Here is a 25,104-nt window from a genome sequence, read left to right as displayed (position 1 = left end):
GGAGAACAGTGTGGAGAGTCCTCAAGAAATTAAAAATAGAGCTTCCCTATGACCCTGCAATTGCACTACTGGGTATTTACCCCAAAGATACAGTAGTGAAAAGAAGGGCCATCTGTACCCCAATGTTTATAGCAGCAATGGCCACGGTTGCCCAACAGTGGAAAGAACCAAGATGCCCTTCAATGGATGAATGGATAAAGAAGTTGTGGTCCATATACACTATGGAGTATTATGCCTCTATCAGAAAGGATGAATACCCAACTTTTGTAGCAACATGGATGGGACTGGAAGAGATTATGCTGAGTGAAATAAGTCAAGCAGAGAGAGTCAATTATCATATGGTTTCACTTATTTGTGGAGCAGAACAAATAACATGGAGGACATGGGGAGATGGAGAGGAGAATGGAGTTGAGGGAAATTGGAAGGGGAGGTGAACCATGAGAGACTATGGACTTTGAAAAATAGCCTGAGGGTCTTGAAGGGGTGGGGGTGGAGGTTGGGGGAACAAGGTGGTGGGTATTAGGGAGGGCACAGATTGCATGGGGCACTGGGTGTGGTGCAAAAACAATGAATACTCTTACACTGAAAAGAAATTAAGAAAAAATTACATTGTTGAAATCAAATACATTGGAAATTGAAAATTAAAAATTACAAATTTGAAAATTATATTTTTGGGAGAAATACTCACCAAGGTAGCTAGGGGTAAAAGAACACTATGCTTATAACTTACTCTCAAAGTTCCGAAATAAAATTATACATGTATATAATTATATTGTAATATAAACATATTAATATATCTGTATTGATAGATAATTATATACATGTAAATATAATTTAATATACTTATATATCTATATGCCTTATATACATAAAAAACCAGTATCGACTATCAATAGCAAAATAAAAGTGTTAATTATAGAAGGCAAACTTAAAGCAAAATGATATTTGCAAATTGAAAATAACTAGATTTTTTAAAGGATTTTATTTATTTATTTGTTAGAGAGAGAGAGAGTTCTCAAGCAGGCAGAGTGGCAGGCAGAGAGAGAAACACGCTCCCAGCTGAGCAAGGTGCCCGATGCAGGACTTGAACCCAGGACCCTGGGATCATGACCTGAGCCGAAGGCAGTGTCCTAACCAACTGAGCCACCCATGTGTCCCAAAAATAACTAGATATTAAGCCATATGCCAGTGATGGTACCAAAATAATAAGATACTGTTAAAATGAAAGACAAAAAATGGAAGTGAATAGAAAACTAAATGTTATATTTATATGCACGTATATATATTCTGAGATACATTCACACACATAATATGTACATATATGAAATGTACATATATGTGTGTATATGTATATACATATATGATATACATATGTATAGTGTATGTGTGTGTACACACATACACACACACCCCTATGTAATGGCAAAGCAAAATAATGGAGAAAGGACATATTAATTTGTAGTTGGTGCTGAGGCCAGTGATTTACTAAAAGGAAAAAAATAAATTTGGGTTCCTACATTCCCAATACACAAAGGTGGGCTCCAGAAATATTTAACAACAAAATATGAAAAATGTGATATGATAGGAAGAAAATGTTGAAGAATATTTTTGAGATTTTTGTTTTAGAAAGGATATCTTATAAGCAAATCTTTTAAAAACGAATGAAAAGGTAAGCTTTTAATTAAATTTCAGAATACAAACAGTAAACTTTTTTTTGCTATCAAGGAAACTAGAGATTGGTATACAAATGACAAATTCAACAGAAATATTTGTAATATATTAAATTAATAAGTGATCAATATCTAGATGACTGCTGCCCAAAGGACTTTTCTATAATGATGAAAGTGTTTATGAAGATGTTTTATATCTGTCTTACTCACTAGTGTAGGCACTGTTCACATATAACTATTGAATCCCAGAATGAGACTGGTGGGAGGAACTAAAATTTCAGTGTTATTTATTTTTATTTATTCAAATTAGTATTTAAACAAACATATGTTACTACCTACTGTATTGAACCGTGCAGATGCACAGGATGCAAATCAACAAGAAGAGCACAGAAAACCCATGTTATGTGGACCAAGATCTTACAGGAGTAGTTCATAGAAAAGCTGAAAAGCTAATAAGTATGAGAGGGGCTCCAAATTCACTGATAACAAAAAGAAGGTGAATTAAATCAACATGGTATTATTTTATATTGAAACAAAAATTTAGGAAGGCAAATTATATCAAAATTTGTAGTGGGGATATGAGCAATGTATCCTGCTCTTTAGTTGGAATTAGAGTCATTCTGAAAAGCAGTATGAAATATTTAGGGAAAATAAGTGGATAAGTGCTTTATTGTACAGTTTTTTCACTTCTGGGTATTTAATCTTAGAGAAATTCTAACACCTACATAGGGCTATTGGACAGTTATTAATCATGAAATCATTCATAGTAATAGAAAATCATAAGCAGTTAAGCTGTCCATCATTTGGTGAATAGACAGTAAAGTGAGTTTGTACTACTGAATAATAGCAATGCTTTGAAGTACAAGCTCTCTCTCTATAAAACAGTGTGAATTATATTTAGAGGGAAAGGACATACAATGGCATTTTGTAAATTAAATCATGTACACTTATAGAGCAGTGGTTCCTATATTATGAAGAAATTGACATATTTAAAGGGAAATAGTAAATACATTTAGAATGGTGACTATTTGAAGAGAATTGCAGTCCAGAATTTAGAAAGAAAATACTAGGAGGGGAGGAGTTAAATGGTGAGGTACTAGGGGGACCCTGAGAGAGTTGGATAAACATCAAACTATTTTGAACAACTAGAAATTGAGGATGAAGAAAAGAATCTGAACAATTGGAGAGAGAGATTGTGGCAGATGCGAGACTTATATTAACAAATCAGGGGTGCTTGGGTGACTCAGTTGTTAAGCCTCTGCCAGGATCCTGGGATTGAGCCCTGCATTGGGCTTCCTGCTTGGTGGGAGGTCTGCTTCTCCCTCTCGCACCCCCCTGCTTGTGTTCCCTCTCTTGCTGTCTCTCTTTCTGTCAAATAAATAAATAAAATATTTAAAAAAAAATCAAAGCACACCTAGTTAAAGGTTCAAAAACTCCCCACTATAAGCAAGGAAGAACTCCATAGAGGACAGAAGAGTGGGAAAGAAAAGCCACAACACAACAGCAGAGTGCACACAACATACACCAGAAACACTTCCTGAAGTCCCAGGCCCTGGACAGTGTATGACTTCTTTTTAGATTAGGGGACTCAGTGATTCCATAGATCGAGATAGTATCTGTTATAGGAGTTCCAGAAGAGGAAGAGCCTGGGTGGAGGAAAAGGGCAGAAGGTTTATTTGAACAAATAATAGCTGAGAATGTCCCTAATCTGGGGAAGGAAATAGGCATTCAGGCCCAAAAGGCACAGAGAACTACCCTTAAAACAACAAAAACAAGTCAACATCATGACACATCATAGTGAAACTTGCAAAATACAAAGATAAGGAGAGAATCCTAAAACAAGCTCCAGAGAAAAAAGTCCTTAACTTATAATGGCAGACACATAAGACAGGCAGCAGACCCATCTACAATGACCTAGCAGGCCAGAAGACAAGTGGCATAATATATTTAAGGTGCTAAATGGAAAAAAATATGCAGCCAAGAATACTTTATCCAGCAAGGCTGTCATTCAGAATAGAAGGAGAGCTAAAGATTTTCTAAGATAAGCAAAAACTAAAGGAGTTTGTGAACACTAAACCTTCAGGAAATATTAAAGGGGGCACTTAGAGTAGGAAAGAGAGATCAAAAGTAACAGAGACTAGAAAGGAACAAAGACAGTCTTCAAGGAGAGCTACTTTAGAGGTGATATAATGGCACAAAATTCATATCTTTCAGTAATTAACTCTGAATGTAAATGGACTAACTCTTCCAATCAGAAGCCATAGGGCATCAGAACAGATTTAGAAGCAAAACAAAACAAAATGAAAACCAGACCCACCAATATGCTGCTTACAAGACTCATTTTAGACTCAAAGACTCCTCCAGATTGAAAGTAGAGAGACATTTATCATGCTAACGGACATCAAAAGAAAGCTGGAGTATCCATCTTTATATCAGACAAACTAGATTTTAAACCAAAGACTTTAATAAGAAATGAAGAAGGGCACTATATCATTATGAAGGGGTTTTCCAACAAGAAGATCAAGCAATTGTAAATATTTATGCCCCTAACCTGGGAGCAGCCAAATATATAAATCGGTTAATAACAAACTTAAACTCATTGGTAATAATACAATAATAGGGGACTTTAACACCCCACTCATAGCAATGGACAGATGATCTAAGCAGACGATCAAAGAGGAAACAGGGCTTTGAATGACACAGTGGACTATACTAACAGATACATACAGAGCATTTCATCCTAAAGCAGCAGAATATACATTCTTTTTGAGTGCACATGGAACATTCTCCAGAATAGATCACATTTTAAAGGGTCACAAATCAGTCCTCAACCCCTACAAAAAGACTGAGATGTTATCTTGCATATTTTCAGACCACAGTGCTATGAAACTTGAAGTCAACTGCAAGAAAAAATTCAAAGGGTCACAAATACATGGAGATTAAAGAACATCTTACTAAAGAATGAATGAGTTGGGTTGCCTACATGGCTCAGTCGGTTAAGTGCCTTGAGTCAATTTCAGCTCAGGTCATGATCTTGGGGTCATGAAATCCAGCCCCACACTGGGCTGTGCATTAAGTGCAGAATCTGTGAGAGAATTTCTCTCACCCTCTCCCTCTGTCCACTTATATGCTCTCTAAAAATAAAAAAAAAAAATTTAAAAACAGAACTAAAGAGGGCATGTGATATGATGAGCATTGGGTGTTCAACTAATGAATCATTTGAACATTATATCAAAAACTAATAATGTACTGTACCTTGGCTAATTCAATTTAAATAAAAAATAACCTCAAACCTCTGGGAAAAAAATTACAAAGAATAAAACATTAAAAAATCTAAGTGGAAATAAAAAAAAGGTATGAATGGGTTAAGCAGGAAACTAAAGGAGAATTTAAAAAATAGATGGAGGCAAATGAAAATGAAAAGATGACAGTCAAATCCCTTTGGGATGCAGCAAAGGCATTCCTAAGAGGGAAGTATATAGCAATACAGGCCTTCTTCAAGAAGCAAAAAAGTCTCAAATATAAAACCTAACCTTATACCTAAAGGGGCTGGAAAAGAGAACAGCAAATATAGCTTAAATCCAGCAGGAGAAGGGGTGCTGCCTGTGCTGGCCTTCTGGGAGAGAGACACATCACGCTGGCTTAGGGTCAGACCTGCCTTAGGATATATGCACTTGAGAGACACAGAGGCACAGGGTTTGGTATAAAGGGGTCCCACTTTCACTGAGGGCCACTCTGTTGCTCTCCGAAGTCCTGCAGTATTGGTGGTGAGGACAGAAATGGTGTCATCCCTCTTGTCCAAAGACAGGGGTATCTCACACCCCCTGCTGATAAGGAAGCCCTTAAAGAATAGCCAAGCCATCAATTCACTGAGCATTAAGAGCTCTCCTGGATTTTATCTTTGGCCGGAGGCTGGAATTCAAGACCAAATCTTAAGGGACCTGGTACAGTGCAGACCCATTTCTTTCCTCCAGAGAAAAGCCTGTCCATGCTGTGTCTGGTGTCCTTTGTCTTAGAAAAAATGGTCCAGTTTCTGTGCAGTGCACAGAATCTATGGTGTAGCACAGTGAAAAGCAGCAACCAGGTTATCCAAACTCTGTGCATGCCCCTGCCAATGAAAGACTATTTGGGGGCACCTGCAAGGTCTTTTGTCCTTGAAGAGGCAATATACTTCCTTCCAAATGTACTCCCGGAAGGGAAACTTTCTCTCTGAGTTTGGCCCAGGAGATCCCTACAACACTTTGTGCACTCCCAGACTGCAATTTCTCTTTACTTAATGGAATTTAGTCTTTAACATTTCTTTCTTTCTTTTTTTTTTTTTTTTAATTTTCAGCATAACAGTATTCCTTGTTTTGGCACCACACCCAGTGCTCCATGCAATCCGTTGTTGGACTATAGTTAGTGGGTCAGGTTTTTTTTTCTCTTTAACTCTTTATTACATTAAAAATATTACTAACTCCAACTGGATTAAATTTCAACTAAAATAAGTATAGTTGGGAAGAAACCAAACATGTCATATAAATGTAATGAAGTGAACATTTGATAAATTCAGTATACATTATGAATATTTTTAAAAATCTACAAACAAAACAAATTAATACCAGTTTATTCTGAGGATATGTTTGGTCCTCAGTCTACTAATGGCTGCTTTCATCTCCTGATTTCTCAGAGTATATATGATGGGGTTCAGTAAAGGTGTAATAATTGAATAAAACACAGAAAGAAATTTATCCACTGAAAAGCCACTAGATGGCCAAGCATAAATGAAGATAATTGGCTCAAAACACAGAGTGACCACAGTAATGTGAGCAGACAGTGTGGACAGAGCCTTGGAGAGTCCACCAGAGGATCAACGTCGGACAGTTACCAGAATGACAGTGTAGGAAATGAGCAGGAGTATGAAGCAGATGAAAGACAACAGCCCACTGTCAGCAATTACCAGCAACTCCAGAATGTAGGTCTCAGTGCAGGCAAGTTTTAGAACACGGGGAAGGTCACAAAAAATATCGTCTACTATGTTGGGGCCACAAAAAGGCAAGGTGATAGTAAAAACCATCTGGCTCATCGTATGCACAAAACCAACAGCCCATGAGAGCAGCACAGAGCCCACGAGGACCCGGCGATTCATGATGGATGTGTAGTGAAGAGGTCTGCATATTGCAATGTATCGATCAACAGCCATGACTATGAGAAGAGTCATCTCACTGCCGCCTAAAAAGTGGAGGAGGAACATCTGAGCCATACAGCCCCACAAAGAAATAGTTTTATACTCTCTGAGGAAATCTGTGACCATCTTAGGGGTTGTGATTGTGGAAATAGACATATCCAGGAAGGAGAGATTTCCAAGGAGGAAGTACATTGGTGTGGAGTACAGAAGTGAGTCAAAGGTTACAGTGACCACGATGAGAAGGTTTCCTGCCATAATTGCTACATAGGCCAACAAAAATATGAAAAAAAAGAAAATTTCAAGTTCCCACGTTTTGGTGAGTCCTAACAAAACAAACTCCGTTACCATTGAGCTATTCATCTTATTCATCTAGTCTATGAAGGGGTTTTCAGAAAGTCGTTAAAATGTAGAAAATCTGGAAAAAGTGACAGTTTAACCTGTGATAATTTTGAAGATATGGCCATATAGAAAGTAGTATTTGATTCATATACAAAGAGAGAAGATGGACATTTCTGAAAAATACATTTTAATTGATTAATTCATGCAACATTCACATTACTGCATTTTTTTTTCGGTAAGAAAAGTCATAAAAGATGAGAAGTTTATCATAAAATTTTTAAACATAGTTTGCAGGCACAGATTGTCTCCACATTGATTTGTTGTTTTTATCCTGAGTTTATGAGCAATGAGTTCAATGGGTCAAGCAGTCAAAGAGCCAAAAAGCCGTTAGGCCGTTAGTCAAATGAGTTAGTTCAAGTGTATAGAAACATAGTCATTAAACTGTGGTGCCTATTATTTTATCTTTTACCCCTTTCCCCTGCTGTAATTTGAAATAGTCAGGTAAGTGCATGTGACTTGAATCCTACTCAGCAAATAACTTCAGGAATTTAGCAAATTCTTCCTGAAGCTTTAAACTGGCTATAGCCTGTGGTGTGTTCTTACCCTCCCCCACAAAAACTATAATAAAACAAACTTCCCAGTTTCTGCACAGGAACATAAATATTTCTCAGTGTACAGATTTCCTTTTTTCTTTTCTTTTCTTTACTCCTCCTCTCCTCTCCTCTCCTCTCCTCTCCTCTCATTTCTCCTCTCACTTCCCTTACCCACCTCTCTCCTCCTTTCCCCTCCCCCCTCCTTTCACCTCTTCCCCCTTTTCCTACTCTTCCCCGTTTTCCCTCCTTGTTTCTTTCCTGTCTTCTTTTTTTTTCCTCTCCCTTTCTTCTCTTCTCCTCTCCTCTCCTTCCCCTCCTCCTCCTCTTTCTCTACCTCTTCCACCCCCTCTTCCCCCTCCTCCTCCTCCTCAACTACCACCTCCTCTTTGTTCTTCTGTAGAGCTCTTTATCTTAAATACTTCGGTTTCTGGACAAAACTGCTGACCTTGGCTGTTTAGCCTTTTTGCCTATTTGCATCAGTCTCTTGTTGCTAGGTTCTTGGCTGAAGTTTGCTTTCTTGTCCCTTTGCAATCAGTTTATAGGTGGACTATGACCAACCAGCAGATTTTTTACAAGTAAATGTTTCCTTGGTTCCTACATGCTTATCTTCTTTTGTACCCAGTGCTTTCCTCTGATATTTCATACTTGTGTGCAGACTTTTTCTTGACTCTTACACTGGCTCATGTATCTTTGCCACTTGTACTTTGTGTGTATTCCCATATTGAGCTGACACTGATTGCTTTTAAATACTTTTTCATTTTGATTTAGATCTTTTGGTCCCAGGTTTTTTTTCCTGTTTTCTTCTTTTTGAAAAACTATTAGTGATACACACCAAAGACACAGACATAGTTACAGAATCATACATACACACATAAACACAAATACATATACCATGTTCTAATTCTGGAGCCACAGAACAGATTGTGGAAAATCTACTCTGAATATACATTTTTTGACTTAATAGTTCATAAAATACTCAGATATTATTATTTAGCCCAACTATCAGAATAACGGAAAAACAAGAACAAAAAACCTTGAACCAAGAGTCAAGATTTACATTCTAGTCCTGGCCTCTACATTTACTAAAGAAATATGGTCTTAATTTTTTGAACATTGATTTATTTTTCTATATACATAAAGTAATACCTACTCTTCAACCTCACAGATTGTTATGAGACTACCAAGGATAACATATATGGACTATATTTGTGTATTTCATTGTATACCCATAGGTACTATGTATGTGCATTCACAAAATTCTGTCTTTAGCATTATCTCATTTTTTGGTGACTATAAAGTTACCCAAACCAATAAGAACCACAGAAGAATTTTACTATGGAAGTCTTGGTAAAAAAGACAGTCTAAATGGATGTTTTTCTCTATTAAATTTAATGATATAATTACCTATTTGTCTTCATTATAAAGATTTATTATCATTGGTATTCTATTTCATGTAGTAATTGAGTCACATAGTATTTATGTGTAGTTTCAAAACAATGCAGTCTTCAGACTCAAAATACTAAAGGAAAAAATTTTGAGAATTATAAAAGTAATTTTTATAGTTCAATAAGTAAAATTGGAAAATTATAAGCAAAAACCAATACTTATTAATTTAGGATTTTTTGGAATTTCATGAGCCTCTTTATAAAATATATACAGCTAAGTGTACATATAGATGGATTCAAATATGTTATTATAGATGAAATCATTCAATATGACAATTTGTACATATGATCAAAGATGAAGTATCTTTAAAATATATTTTTTCTACTTAGAGACAAGTAGAAATAAATTGGAGAATGAAAAGAAAATTCTTCCTAACTTGAGCCAATAAACCTCAAATGGAAAATTTAAACTTTTGAGGGTGTATATTATACAAATACAGTGAACTGAAAAGAAATAAAAAATAATTGAATAAATGTGAATCAAAAAAGCAAAGCCAACCACACTGAAAATTTTATTAAAAAAGAAAAATGAATCAAGCGTGGTTTGGTTTCTCTCTAGCAGGAATTTTGTCTGAGAATGGATAACCTGTGATTGGAGAGCCTAGCTCTTTGTATGACATTTATGTGACTTAAGGATGAAAAATTAGTGCCCTTTTTTCAACTTTGGTGGCCTGCCTAGGGAAAAAAAAATGCTATGAAATGTCCAATACTGAGTATCTATATTTAGTAATAATGTCTTTTCTATACATTTACACAAAAGGACTTAAACAGTGTATGTAGAAATATATACATAACTTTTAATAAAATAAGAGTTGTACAGTTTGTATTGATCCTGAGGGGTTTTTTTATGAGTCTTTTTTATGAGAGAGTTAAGTCATGTATAGATTAGATAACCCATGCCCTAGTAATATTCACTCACCACAAAAAATGTTTGGAATGGAAAAATCAGATTTGCTGTCAGAATAACCATTATAAATATTTTTTAATTAAAAAGTTAACTTGTACATTTAATAGAAAAAGGCTCAGCATTTAAGATGTACAAAGGGCTTTGTTCTCATATAATGATCAAATTTAAAATATTAAAATTAATTGCTTTAAATGTAGGTAGAAAAAAGGCCAGTGTGTTTAGAAGAATAGGAAATAGTCCTTGGGTTGTAAAATTACCAAAGAAATTTATTAGCAGTACAATTAGGTAATTATATTGAATGAAAGGTTAAATGACTTCAGTGAACAAAATAAGTGTACTTGGGGGGAAATTTTTTTAAATTTATTTAAATTAATCATTTATCTTACTTAGTTCATGTGTTTTCAGTATTGAAATAAATACTCAGTAATGTTGATAAGTAATATGAAATCAATGTTTCTTATTTTCTTGATATGAGGCTTTATTATTTTATGTTTCAGACTTATCACAGATGCTATACTTAGCCAAGGAGGAACCTAATTTTTCCATCCTTTTAATATTCTAAATCATTTTGTCTTTTTATCCCATAGTGATAACTAATTTGTTTATAATCCCAGAATACAAACTTGAACTATTAAACTGACCCCTCAAATCAGGAATGTGGCTCTTGTTCTTAGTGAAAGTAGATACATTGTAAAATTGCTAGTTGACCAAAATTATCTTTTACTGTTGCCCTCATGATCAGAATAATATTGTTTCATTCAGTTCTAAGTTTCTTGTAAAACAACTCCTCCTTTATTAAAGTATACAATTGCAGTTTTTTGTTAGCACTGCCATTTAAACCTACCAGTTCTGAGGAGTGGCCTCTTCAAAGATGTGCAGAAACAGTTAGATCCTGAATATATATTGTTTATCATTTTTGCCTTCATGAATATACAGGACAATAATTTGCAGGTACAAAAAAAAAAAGAAGAAAAGAAAAAAGGGCAAGGACAAGAAACATAAATAAAATGCAGGCTGGTGACCAATTCCCTAAAGGGAATTACTAAAATAAACATGGTGGTGTTCCCAAGAGTTCAGAACAAGGACTTCTCTCATTATTTAAGTGGATTGTAATTCTTCAAGTGTATCAGCTACGTGAACTTTCTCTAGTAAGTGCTTTCCAGAAAAACCACTAACTCAAGTGTTTTGATTGGGAAGGATATGCACATTTATAGAAAATGATCTATCATAAATGATAGACTTGAGGAAATTATAATTCTATTAATTAGGTTTCATCAATCTGAATATTTATGATTAGTAACTGAATGCATTTATTCAAGTAAAATTAAAATAATCTACACTTTTCAAGGCAATAAGGAAATTTATATACTAGAGACCAGTTATGAGCAGAAAAAAAACATCATTTTACCATAGAAGGGGAGAGAACAGAGAGAGAGAGGAGAGAAAGAGAGCAAGTGAACCAGCACACACAAAGAATGAGCAAGAAGGAGAGGCTTTCATCATGGTAAGCAATAAACGATGAGTTAGTGGAGTTTAGCATTCAACGACCATTCTAAACATTTAGAATTCTTTAGTCCTTTACAATTATGTAGAACTTGATGATGACTCAAGACTATGAAAAGAAGATCATGGAGGCAACTATAGTAAAACTTTTATAGTAAAACAATATAGATAAAATAAAGGCTAACAGTGTGACAATGTATGATTGCTCATGAGTTCATTTGCCGCAGAAATTTTTCTGTGTCCCTTGTACTATAGCTCGTCCATGTTTGTCTAATTGGAATACTCTTGAAAAGTTTACAAGAAAATAAGGGGAGGAAATGTATGATAACTGTGGTGCCACATTCATTTCCAAAGTCCATAGAAGACATTCCTAATAGGTTTCTCATTCTTTCTGACTGAGCCTAGGAATTTTTTTAATTTAAATTCAATTTAGTTAACAGTTTTTAAAATTTATTTTACCCATGCACCCATTAGCAATTAGAATTGCCATGAAAAATAAGTCTTTAAAACATATTTTGCTGGGGCGCCTGGGTGGCTCAGTGGGTTAAAGCCTCTGCCTTCAGCTCAGGTCATGATCCCAGAGTCCTGGGATCGAGTCCTGGGATTGAGCCCCACATCGGGCTCTCTGCTCAGCAGGGAGCCTGCTTCCTTCTCTCTCTCTGCCTGCTTCTCTGCCTACTTGTGATCTCATCTGTCAAATAAATAAATAAAATCTTTAAAAAAATATTTTGCTAAGGAGATATATGCCACAGTGTAGTGTGGCATTTGAGATGTTTGCAAGAAAGAAAAGGAGACTTTAATATGGAAATTAGGAAGATAATATTAGACCAATATTGGATGTCCTGACTTGATTACCCAAATCAGTTGATAAGTGTGGTATGCATCGAATTTTTCAAAATAAAGTTGAACTGTTAGGAATGCATGGCCTAGTGCCAAACTCAAATAGGACAGATATACTTAAAAAGGAAGAAAAAGGGATAAGGAGGGAAAATATGTAAGTTCGATATTCAAGGTATATTTTAAAACTTTTGCACAGCAAAGAAAACCATCGGCAATACAAAAAAGTAACCTACTGACTGGGGAAAGACATTTGGGAGTGATATATCTAATAATGGGTTAATATATAAAATATATAAAGAATATATATAAGTCAACACCAAAAAAAAATAAAAACAAAAACAAACAAACAATCTGATAAAAATGGGCAAAGGTCCTGCATTGATATATTTTCTAAAGGAAGCCATACATATGGTCAACAGACTCATGCAAAGATGCCCAATATGATAATCATTAGGGAAGTGCAAATCAAAACCACAATGACATATCATCCACCTTACATTTGTCAGAATGTCTAGAATCACAAGACAAAACATAGTGTTGGTGAGGGTGTGGAAAATAAGGAACTCTTAAGTTCTGTTGGTGGGAATGTAATTGGTACAGCCACAAAGAGAAACAGTATGGAGATTCCTCAAAAAAAATTAAAATAGAATTACAGTATGATCCAGTAATTCCACTGCTGGGTATTTAACCAAAGAAAATGAAAATGCTAATTTGAAAAGATATATGCACCCCTACATTTATTGAAGCATTGTTCACAATAGCCAAGATATGGAAGCAACCAGTGTTCATCACTAGATGAATGAGTAAGGAAGATATAGTATGTATACACAATGGTATATTACTCAGCCATAAAAAGAATGAAATACTGCATTTACAACAACATGGATGAGCCTAGAGGGTGTTATGTTAGGTGAAATGAGTCAGAGAAAAACAAATACCATATGACATCACGCATGTGTGGAATCCAAAAAATGATACAAATGAATAAAAAAACAAAAAGCAGAATTAGATATATAAATACAGAGAACAAACTGATGGTTGCCAGAGGTGAGGCAGTTGTGGGGACAGGAAGGTGAAGGTGAGTGGGAGATACAGGCTTTCAGTTATGGAAAGAAGAAGTCACAGGAATAAAAGTCACAACATAAAGAATATAGTCAATGATATTGTAATGGTGTTGTGTGGTGACAGATGGAGTTATACTTCTGGTAAGCATAGTAGCATAAGACATAAAATTTCTCAAATCACTATGCTGTCCACCTGAAACTAATGTAATGTGTGTGTGAACTATACTCAAAAGTTTTCATAATAAAACAAAATATTAAAATATTTTTAAAACTGAGACATTTAAAAATGTATTAAAAAGACATCAAAAAAGCCATCTTGGTCCCCAAGATGTTAAAATAGCTTTTGGTTTTCTAATTGTCTTTAGAAGTCTTTATAGATTCCACAAACTCAATATTTGTTTTATTAATAAATTCAGGCTTCCTACCTTAAACAGTCCATTAACTATCCCCTCTGCTTTCACTTTAGCTACATTATATTCTCTACTTAAGAGGACAGAGGTATACCGTAATGTAATGTATGTTGGATCCCATCCTCCTTATTCTCAAAACACATTAGCAGCTTTACGTTGACTAGGCCTGAAAATTCTGGTTTTCCTTTCTATAAAATCTCAGCATAGATCTTCTCCCTTTTATTCATCAATCTCCTTCACCAAAGTCTACCTTTAATACTTAACAAACTCTCACTTTACAGTGTGTTTACACTGGCCCTTTTGTCTGGAAGGCTCTTTTCTTTGCTCAAATCTCTAATTCCGAAGTTTTTTTTTACTGGTTTGTATGAATGTCTCCCTTTAAAGTGGTCTTCTGAGACCACCGCCCCTAACATAGATCCTTCCCCTTGGTTACTTTCTCCAGAACAGGAACCGGGTCTGTATCTATAACCATGTATCTATATTGCTTTGGAAAATGATTGGTACCTAGTAAATATTTTTTTAATGTTTCATGAATGATGAAATTCAGTTGAAAAGCATTGAGTGAGGGGCACCTGGGTGGCTCAGTCCTTAAGCCTCTGTCTTCAGCTCAGGTCATGATCCCAGGCTTCTGGGATTAAGCCCTGCATCAGGCTCTCTGCTCAGAGGCTTGTATTCCCTCTCTTGCTGTCTCTTTCTCTCTCTCTTTCTCTTTTTCTCTGCTCAATAAATAAATAAATAAATAAATAAATATATTTTAAGAAATTAAGTGTCCATGTGATCTGGTAGAGCAAGCTACACTAAACAGTTCATGGTTTTAATTTTTAATATTTCAGTTGATATTGATTCTTTGAAAACTATTCAAGTACTCAGAGATATGTTGAAAATATTTATTTTTAGGCATATTTTTATCTTCTACTAAATATGTAGTATACTGAGGCTATATAGTGAGAAAGTTACCCTCATTCAAATCACAATTCCTCTGTAAAGACCTCATATGGTTTGACAAATATTGACAGATATTTTAACACCTATTATGATACTAAATACAGTTTTAGAGAAAAAATTGATGTTAAACACCATATAATATATTGTCATACTAAATTTACCTATTTTTACATACTGAGCCATTAAAACTATATGAAATTTTTGTAAGAATATTTATAATTAGGTGTTTTAAACATTCAACAGGGTTGCTTCCTTAAATCTTGACAAGGAATTAATGAATGCACGTTTATTTATATATTGAATCTGTGTTAATGAATATTTTCCATTAAATTTTTAATAAAGTGACATTAATGGTTCTATGAATTTTGAGGGAAATAAATAGTATTTAACATTTTCATTGTAATTATTCCAATAAATATGTAAGACTCAAAACCCCCAAATAGCAGAGACCACAAATAATCAGTTGTTATAGACATTACTTAGGAAGTGAACCAGGAACCAAGATGCTGGCTGCTGAGTCTCTTCATGGCTGCTTTCATTTCCTGGTTCCTCAGAGTATAAATAATTGGGTTAAGGAGGGGGGTGATTATAGAGTAAAACACAGAAAGAAACTTATCTACAGAGTAACTACTGAATGGGAAAGCATAGATGAAGATAGTGGGACCAAAGAAGAGAGTGACCACAGTGATGTGAGCAGATAGTGTGGACACTGCCTTGGAGGATGCCCCAGAGGAGTGCTGCCAGATGGTGACCAGCATGACAATATAGGAGATGAGCAAGAAAATGAAGCAGACCAGGGAGAGGAGTCCACTGTTTGCAATCACCAAGAGCTCTAGGGTATAGGTGTCAGTGCAGGCAAGCTTGATGACCAGGGGAAGGTCACAGAAAATGCTGTCCACAACGTTGGGACCACAGAAAGGTAAACCTGCAGTGAAAACCATCTGGCTTGTGGTATGTACGAACCCAATTGCCCACGAGAGCAGTAGAAGTACAATGAGAGCCCTGCGATTCATGATGGTCTTATAGTGCAAGGGTTTACATATGGCAACATACCTATCCATGGCCATAGCTATCAGAAGAGACATCTCTCCACCCCCAAAGAAATGTACCAAAAACATCTGGGCCATGCAGCCCCATAAGGAGATGGTCTTGCATTTTCTAAGGAAGTCTGCAATCACTTTGGGAGTTGTAGCAGAAGAAAGACACAAGTCAAAAAATGATAAATTTGCCAGAAAGAAATACATGGGAGAGTGAAGATGGTTGTCAACTATTGCAGAGATCACAATGAGGAGGTTTCCTACTATGATGGCTACATAGACAAGAAAGAAGATTGCAAAAAAGAATATTTGAATTTCTTGAGAACTGGAAAGTCCGAGCAAGATGAACTCAGAAACACTTGATCTGTTCTTTGGGAGATCCATTCATCCTTTTGTATGAGTTTGTCAGAGGTTGCCTAGAAGAAGAAAAAAACAGGGTGTCATAGGGACTGAGAAGTCAGTAAACCGGATCTTTACTTACATGCTGTCTCATATGTAGGCAAACAACCATTTTGGTAACATGACTACTTTGCAGGTATTTTGCAGGAGGTATTTCATAGGACCACATGACAGTAGAAAGTGTGGAGGGCATGGAGTCAAATAAGTGAAATGTGTGTGTTGGTTATAGGGGTAAGGTCAGTTAGACATTTGAGAAAACCTCTCCCTTCTTGTTCAGCTACAGATCAGACTGTATGTGAACATTTAACTTATTAGAATGATAGAAAAAAGTTCTGGAAGGCATCAACAAAACAGATTTTTATCTTTCAGGAAGTCATTTACTAACACTTTTTTTGTGACAGTCTCAGTATGCAGTAAAAAGTTTGCCATATTAGGGGCACCTGGGTAGCTCAATCACTTAAGCATCCAACTCTTGGTTTCAGCTCAGGTCATGATATCATGAATAGATGAGCCCCTTGGAGGCTTGAGATGAATCCATGGAGATATCTTCAGATTCCTTCTCCCTCTCCCTCTGCTCATCCTCTCTCAAATAAAATCTTAAAAAAAAAAGGTTTGCCATATTAAATATTGCTGAAGTCACATAATCTGCATTATGCTTCCTGAACTGATTATAGTCCATGAACATACTGTGGATAGAAGGTTGCATGTAGGAACACTTATAGCTGAGATTAAAGGCAATTACTGAGAAAGATTAAACTTTTTAGACTTGAATGACCAGATTGACTCTCAGAACTACAGGTGCTCCTTTACATATTGCTTAACTCTTCATGTGATTAGACATAAAGTGTATCCTATCTGTGAATGCTTATCCAGTTGTTGCAAAATTGAATTAAATATCTATTTTTATCTGGTATCTGTTTTTAAGTCATATGTTTTCATATATGTAAGTGTATAGAAACATCTAAATCACTTTTATTAAGACTAGTGAAGTTTACCATTGTAGTCTTATTCCACTTAACTCCATTAGTGAGGGGTAAAGATATGTAAGGTGAATCATTGACATTTGTAAACATGGCTTTAAAAAATTTAAAATATGGGGGCTCCTGGGTGGCTCAGTCATTAAGCATCTGCCTTCGGCTCAGGTCATGATCTCAAGGTCCTGGGATTGAGCCCCACATCAGGCTCCCTACACAGCGGGAAGCCTGCTTCTCCCTCTCTCACTCCCCTTGCTTGTGTTCCCTCTCCCACTGTATCTCTCGCTGTCTATTAAATAGATAAAAAATCTCTTAAAAAATAAAATATAATGGATTGTTTGAATAGAGAGCCATCTTGGGTTACTTAGCTTCCTTGGACCTATCCTTTCTCACAGTTAATTTCCTTTAAGTTCTTTTAACCTTTAACTTTGCTGAGATGGAAAAAGTCATAGGTATTATGTTACTGACTGAAGTGGATTCATCTAAGCTAAATGAACTTTTAAAAAATACACACATATCAAGGGAATATGTCAGTGCTTGATGTATACAAATTCACTTTTTAAAAACCTTCCTGTTTGCCTGATTGTAGCTCTTTCAAGTCTTATTCCAGGCTTGCTGTTCATCTCCAGTCCTTCCCTTGCTTTTATGAAAGCCTAGACTCAGGACTAATGCAGATTGTCAGAAAAGAAAATAGAATATACATGGTTTTGAGGTACATTTTAACTTTTGAGTTACACAGTTCAAATTTTTAAAAATATAGTCTATCTAGATAACCATAATAACATTTAATCATATTTTCCTTTCTATGTATAGTTACTGTCACTAAGACGCACAGTTATCATAAATGGCTCATAATCTTCCATTATGTTTGACACCATCATTAAGAGTACATAAAAACTTCCTTCTTTCACAAGGTAATAGAACTGAAAATAAAAATGTTTGTTAGTTCTCATTCACAGATGTGAATATGTACTTCTTCTTTGTGCTTCATACCCTGGCTATAAGACAGCAATCTTACTTACCTAAGCTATAGCCCCTGGACCTTCTTTATTTGTCTGAAGTATTCAGTAAGTACATTTGCAGGTGCACATGGGTCTGGCAGAGATAGGGTCCTAGACAAGATGCTATCTCTAATTTTTTTTTTCTTAATGAGCATTTAACTACTTGGTCATTTTCAGAACGTTGCCATAGGAAAGTTGAATTTTCTCACATGTTTTTCTAATAATTCCTAAGAAGTTAATGATAGCATCAATATTTTATGAGTGGTGACATTCTGTGATTTTCAAAGCCATAAATCAGGCACTTTATCCTTGCATTTCTATTATTTATTTCTTTTAAAATAATTTCTAAAAACAACAAAGGAATGTTCTCTCTTTTTCTGCTATAATTCAAAGAATGAGATCATACAACCTGATAAGGATAGTCAAACAATTTGAACATTAAACAAGAAATACTTAGATTTCTTTTCTCTAAGAATAATTTACTTAGTCTGGATTGCTGAATTATCTTAATTTCCAGCAATCATTGGTATGGTGTTTCTGATTTTTGTAATTTTTTTTTCCAGAGGTAACAAATCAGGTATGTTCGAGGCTAATTTTTCCCTTTCAGCTCTCCCTTTATCATTTTGGCATTTGTAATTATCACTTACAGACACATTTAAGGTTATTTAATGAAAATAATGAGATAGATGTGGTATGAAAGGTAAAGTAACAAATCAGGATTATGTATGTGTAACCTACCGGTTTGCACTTGGACTTCAGAAGTAACATCAGTATGAAATAGAGGCTTAATCATCCAGTGATTTTATTTTCTGCTCTGAAATTCAAAAGACAATAGTATATCAATGTATCCCTTGGTAGAAGGCACAGAGGAGAAAACTCATTTGATTGTTTTAAATTCCTCAGAGACTAATAGTAAATAAGTAATTGGGATTGTTAAATGGAGTTTTGACATGACAGAAATGAGACACCATTTTCCATCTATAAAATTGATAATACTTTAAAGACAATATTCAGTATTCAGGTAGGCAGTGGAAAGATAGGACTAGAGTTGAATTATGAGAATTTTGTATGATGTTCATTCTTTTGTTGTAGTTTGTTTTCTACATTAAGCATTGATTAATGTGATATTTAGGAAAAATAAAAATATTCTGGATTATTTTAATTCTAAATTTTATTAAGACTGAAATTTTCACATTTAAACTCTAGCTGGAATTTATTGATAAATCATGTGAGATGGGGGTGCCTGGGTGGCTCAGTGGGTTAAAGCCTCTGCCTTCAGCTCAGGTCATGATGCAAGGGTCCTGGGATGGAGCCCCACATCAGGCTCTCTGCTCAGCAGGGAGCCTGCTTCCTTCTCTCTCTGCCTGCCTCTCTGCCTACTTGTGATATCTGTCTGTCAAATAAATAAATAAATATCTTAAAAATATATGAGATCATTTTTCATCTTTGCAATTAAATAACAATTCATTTGACTAAGAATTTGTTTTGCTTTCTTTATAACCTTTTGAGTTTATTATGCTATTTTTTAAAGATTTTTATTATTTATTTGACACAGAGAGAGAGATCACAAGTAGGCAGGGAGGTAGGCAGAGAGAGAGGGGGAAGCAGGCTCCCCACCAAGCAGAGAGCCCGATGCAGGGCTTGGTCCCAGGACCCTGAGATCATGACCTGAGCCGAAAGCAGAGGCTTTAACCCACTGAGCCACCCAGGCGCCCCTTATTATGCTTTCTTTATAGCCTTTTGAATTTGTTATGCTTTCTTCATAAGCTTTTAAATTTGCCAAGAGATCAGGTTCTTCTTCAGGTATGCTCATTTACTGTTTTGTTTTCCCTGATAATTTTTGAGGAGGTACTATGTATTTTACTACTCATGATGTTAATAGCATATTTAATGTATGGAAGGGCAAGTCTGCTCTCACTGCTTTATTCATTCACAGTTTTCTTGGCTAGCTTCATATCTTTTAATTCTAAATAAAATAAACTTATTTTCTAAAATTAAAACAAGTTCCAATGATATTTTGATATCACAGTATTAAACTTTTAAGAAAGATAGAAAAAATGAACAGAATTACAAGATTGAGTCTTTCCTCAAGAAAGATTTTAAGTCTGCCCCTTTTATGACACAATAAAATTTTTTCATCTTCATTATCAACAATTTTTTGTTAAATTTAATTTTGCATATTTCCCACTTTGATGCTGTATGATCTTTTCTATAACATAATTGATTTTAATTGCTATTGTTTCCTTTTTTATTTTATTTTATTTTATTTTAAAGATTTTATTTCTTTATTTGACAGAGAGAGAGATTATAAGTAGGCAGAGAGGCAGGCAGAGAGAGGGGGAAGCAGGCTCCCTGCTGAGCAGAGAGCCCGATGCGGGGCTCCATCCCAGGACCTTGAGATCATGACCTGAGCCAAAGGCAGAGGCTTTAACCCACTGAGCCACCCAGGCGCCCCTGTCTCCTTTTTTTAAAATATTTAAGTTGTAAATGATATCATTGGAGAAATCTCATTTGTAAATTTTTCCCAGTTAATTGTCTTCTTTTTTGGGGGTTACTGATAAATGATCTATAAACATTAATAATATTTTTTCTAATACATTTCTTGTGCCTTATTTCATTAACTAGAATTGTAGAGCAATATTAAACTAACAGTGATTATAACTGGCTATGGCAGTTTCCCAACCATGACCCTTCTTTCTTGAAAAAAAAAAAAAAGGCAGATTTTCTTGGGATCAGGTGTACACACTCCCATGGAGTATCCATCCGTGTCCAAAAAGCTGCATCTCACTAGCCTGAGCCTATCAGTTTTTCATTTTCCTCACCAGTGACTAGTTTAGCCATGAAGCTCAACTGTGTAGCAGAGAGTGCTGAGTAACCTTCTCCCATCTTCACTGGTAACTGACACCTGAACTCATTAAATGACATTGTACAGCCTTCTTTGCAAGTAAAAGTGGCCAGTAACATAAAAGTAAATAGTATTATCAGGCAGCTACTTGGTAAAAATTCTGTGTAGGGGCTGACTCCTGGAAGAGTGATGCCCTTTGTCTCTCCCCACCTCCATATTTTCTCAGGTCTAATTGGGAAAGTGTTAGTTTTGTACTAATGTTAAGTCCTGTAAATATTTATAGGCAAACGCTTTCAGTTAGATATGGTACATATATAAAACAGAAGGAGTTTGGGGCACCTGGGTGGCTCAGTAGGTTAAAGCCTCTGCCTTCGGCTCAGGTCATGATCCCAGGGTCCTGGGATCGAGCCTCGTATCGGGCTCTCTGCTCAGCAGGGAGCCTGCCTCCTCATCTCTCTCTGCCTGCCTCTCTGCCTACTTGTAATCTCCGTCTGTCAAATAAATAAATAAAATAAAAATTAAAAAAACAGAAGGAGTTTAATTACGCTAGTGACAAGAAAGTTGAAATGCCAGCAGCAAATGTTCAAGAAATGAAAGATGAATGTCAACTGGAAGCTACCCCCAGATTAAGCTGGAAGGACAAGAGAAGACATCCCAAGGATGTGGCCATATGTTCTATTTTCTTCTTCTCCTTTAACAAGTCTCCATAAACATAGAGGGTTTCATTCAACTCAAATTTATTATCTCATATCTGTGTAGGTCCAAAATCCAACATTGGTCTCACTGTGACATGATCAGGTGGTTGGCAGGACAATATTCCTTACTGGAAGCTTTGAGGGAGAAACTGCTCCCAGACTCATGCTGGCTATGGGCCAACTTTCATTCCAGGTGGTTGTAGAATAACATCTCTGTTTCCTTGCTGATATTTAGTCTGGGGTTGTTCTCGTGGTTTAGGCATTGCCTGTATTCGTTGGTCATGTCTTCTTCCTCTTCAAAGCCAGAAACAGTACATTAAAGCCTCAAGTCTCATCCTTCCTGTATTCTTTTTGCTTTCTCTGAATCCCTGAAAGGTTCAAATCTTTTTAATACTCATGCATTAGATTAGTCCACCCAGATTATCCAGGATAATCTCCCCATCTGAAGGTTTATAAACAATCATATCTGCAAAGGTCTTTTTGCCATGTAAGGTAACATATTCACAAGTTCCCTGATAAGGGTGTGGACTTCTTTGGGAGACCATTATTCTGGTTATAACAGCTACTATGCAAAAGTCATAAGTGTTGTGGCCCATTTCCCTAGGAGAGCTAGAGCCATGGAAGTGTGGCTGAGTTTCAGAGTGAGCCACAGAAGTACTGCAGATGTCTGGGCTAAGGTAGTGTGAATGTGTGTATGTGTGTGTATATATTCTTTGTCATCCTTTCCTCCTACCTCATGTTAATCTAACAGTGATACTCATTTGTAAGCATCTGGAGGTCAAGTGACTCAGAGTCCTTCAAATGCAGTCTTCATGGATTAGGTAGCATATGATACAGAGCATATTTTTAGAAATTAAAAGAATGGATTGAAAGGAAAATGAACATATGATGGCACACATCATTTTATTATTCAGTCTTTCTGGAATACAAGTGTGGTGTGTGGAATTTCTACAGGCATTTGTGACAAATCATTTAAGAAAGAGCATACACACAGGAGGTTTTGGAGTCTCTGGTGATACTGTGGTACTACTATACTAACATTGGACTAAGATACTATGATTTGTTTTACACTAGAAAATAACTCTCTATCTAATTTAACCATAACACTGTAATCATGGTTGATTACTAGCAGACCAACAATGAGACAGAATGAGCACAAAAACCTCATTCTTTGAAGGGAAAGGGTCCTGCCACATTTGTAAAGTATGCTGAGACATCAGCTTAAAAGTTAAAGTATTGCATCTTGTACCTCAATCACTATATACCACTAAGAAGTAAACAATGTCTGGTAGTTCTCTCCAGGTTCTAGAGGCTGTATTTTCTAATGTGTAAATATTACTGACATGAGGGTTCTAGTTTTTGTGAACATAGTTCTGGAAAGGCATGTTAGTAGTTATGGTAGAGAGTGAAAGGAGCCTTACTACTTAGGGCCATATGTCCGGGTAACTCCTACGGTATTAAAGTCATAGTGCCTTTATCAAACCAAACTTTATCAAACCAAAAGAAAGCAGAAAATGTGAAACAATAGAAATAAATATAAAACATTTGATAAGAAAACAGATTTTAATGCAATCATATCAATATTCCTATTACATGTCCCTTATTTTACAGGACCACTGTCATGCATTTACACACACACACACACACACACACACACATATATACACATATGTGTGTATATAGAGATACATGTATGACAGTGATCCTATAAAATAAGCAACATACATACATATACATATATACATGTATATGTATGTGTGTGTGTGTGTGTAATAAGACATCATAGTATTTTTTGTACTCAGTATTTAATGCATACTTATTTATATATATCAACATATTTGACAAGCTACTACATTCTTTTTGTGGTTTAGAAATGTACCAGTTTATAAGATCTTTGTACCCTTATACTGGTCATCCTCTTTTTCTAGAATTTTCTGTCTGCATGTAATTCCATGGGTGTGTCTTTCAAGTTGTCTGGATATCAGCTAACCACTGCTCTAAAAGACATTGCTTAACAGCAAAGCAACTAGCATCTCCCAGTCAAACTCTATCATAACACCATTTTTTATTTTCTTCAGAGCATTACCTCTTTTGGATATTATGGCTTATTTTGAATTTAATAATTTGAACTGTGTTTATCTACCTGAATATAACCCTAGGAGACCTGGAATCTTACTGCCTTATTCACTCAACATCCTAGAACAGTGCCTGAAAATTGCAAGTACTTAATAAATATAGTATTTGCTAAAATGACTAAATGATTCAGTGCATTAATGTATTAGTGATTTAATCAATTCCAGCTGGATTTTCTCTTTTGTTGTTTGTTCCATTCTTCTATTTCATTCAGCAAACCATGTGATGACTCAATAACCTCCTCACGGAAGCTTTCACTTCCTTGTTGTGAAAAGTATAAATCACAGGATTCATCAAAGGAAAGATGACCATGTGAAAGAGAGAAACCACTTGGTCAGCTGGGAAGGCTCTGAATAGGCGAGTATAGATGAAGATGGCAGGTCCAAACATCGGAAACACAATGATAATGTGTGTGGTACACGTGGAGAGAGCCTTATTCTTCCCTTCAGAGGAATGTCCCTGTGCATGGCAGAGGATGACTGCATAGGAGGCCAGAAGTCCCAGGATATACAGCAGGGAAAGCAGGCCACTGCTGGAGACCATCAGGAGCTCCACCACAAAAGTGTCTGTGCAGGCCAGCTTGATGACCTGTGGCACATCACAGAAGAAGTTATTCAGCTTGTTTGGACCACAAGGCAAGCAGAGAATAGGGCTACTTGTACTGGAATGAGTGAAGCCCCCAAGCCACAGAGCCAACAGCAAAGCATAGCAGACTCTAGGGTTCATGACTGTGGAATAGTGCTAAGGATGACAGGTGGTGATATTGTGGTGAAAGGCCATCACAAGAAGGAACATCTCCCCTGCCCCCAGAAAGTGCAAGAAAAAGATCTGAGTGATGCAGCCTCTGTAGGGGATTATTTTCTTCTCAGAGAGAAAGTCCACCAGCATCCTCAGAACCACAATGAAGGAATAGGATGCATCAAGGAAAGCCATATTGCCCAGAAAGGAAGTAGAGTGGGGCTGTGAGGCTGTGAGGCCAGGGTCTGATCTGATGGTGATGATCATGAGGAAATTTCCAGGAAGGATGATGAGTTAGTAAACTAAGACTAACATGAAGACTAGGAGTTGAGCATGTTGAGACTGGGTTAGACTGAGGAGGATGAGTTCTGTCACCATTGTGCTGTTCTCCCTCTCCAT

At 36.0% G+C, this 25,104-nt stretch overlaps 2 protein-coding genes and 1 pseudogene across 2 annotated transcripts; all 3 read right to left on the bottom strand.

The window, feature by feature from the left end:
* Window positions 1-6,264: 6,264 nt before the first annotated feature.
* Window positions 6,265-7,206, bottom strand: LOC111162564 (olfactory receptor 4K13-like). The gene is given in 1 exon segment (XM_022527065.1): window positions 6,265-7,206. A coding segment is annotated over 1 exon segment (942 nt).
* Window positions 7,207-15,362: 8,156 nt separating this feature from the next.
* LOC111159288 (olfactory receptor 4K13-like) lies at window positions 15,363-20,224 on the bottom strand. The gene is made up of 2 exons (XM_022521705.1): window positions 20,213-20,224; window positions 15,363-16,289 (listed from the first exon to the last, which is right to left on the bottom strand). Exons 1-2 carry the CDS (start codon window positions 20,222-20,224, stop codon window positions 15,363-15,365), a joined length of 939 nt encoding a protein of 312 aa, XP_022377413.1.
* A 3,953-nt stretch (window positions 20,225-24,177) lies between these two features.
* On the bottom strand, window positions 24,178-25,104 carry LOC111140615 (annotated as a pseudogene).

This window comes from Enhydra lutris, unplaced genomic scaffold (assembly GCF_002288905.1).
Source record: "Enhydra lutris kenyoni isolate GAN:26980312 unplaced genomic scaffold, ASM228890v2 scaffoldscaffold4, whole genome shotgun sequence".
Classification (NCBI taxonomy): Eukaryota; Metazoa; Chordata; class Mammalia; order Carnivora; family Mustelidae; genus Enhydra; species Enhydra lutris.
This window is presented reverse-complemented; position numbering and strand designations above follow the sequence as displayed.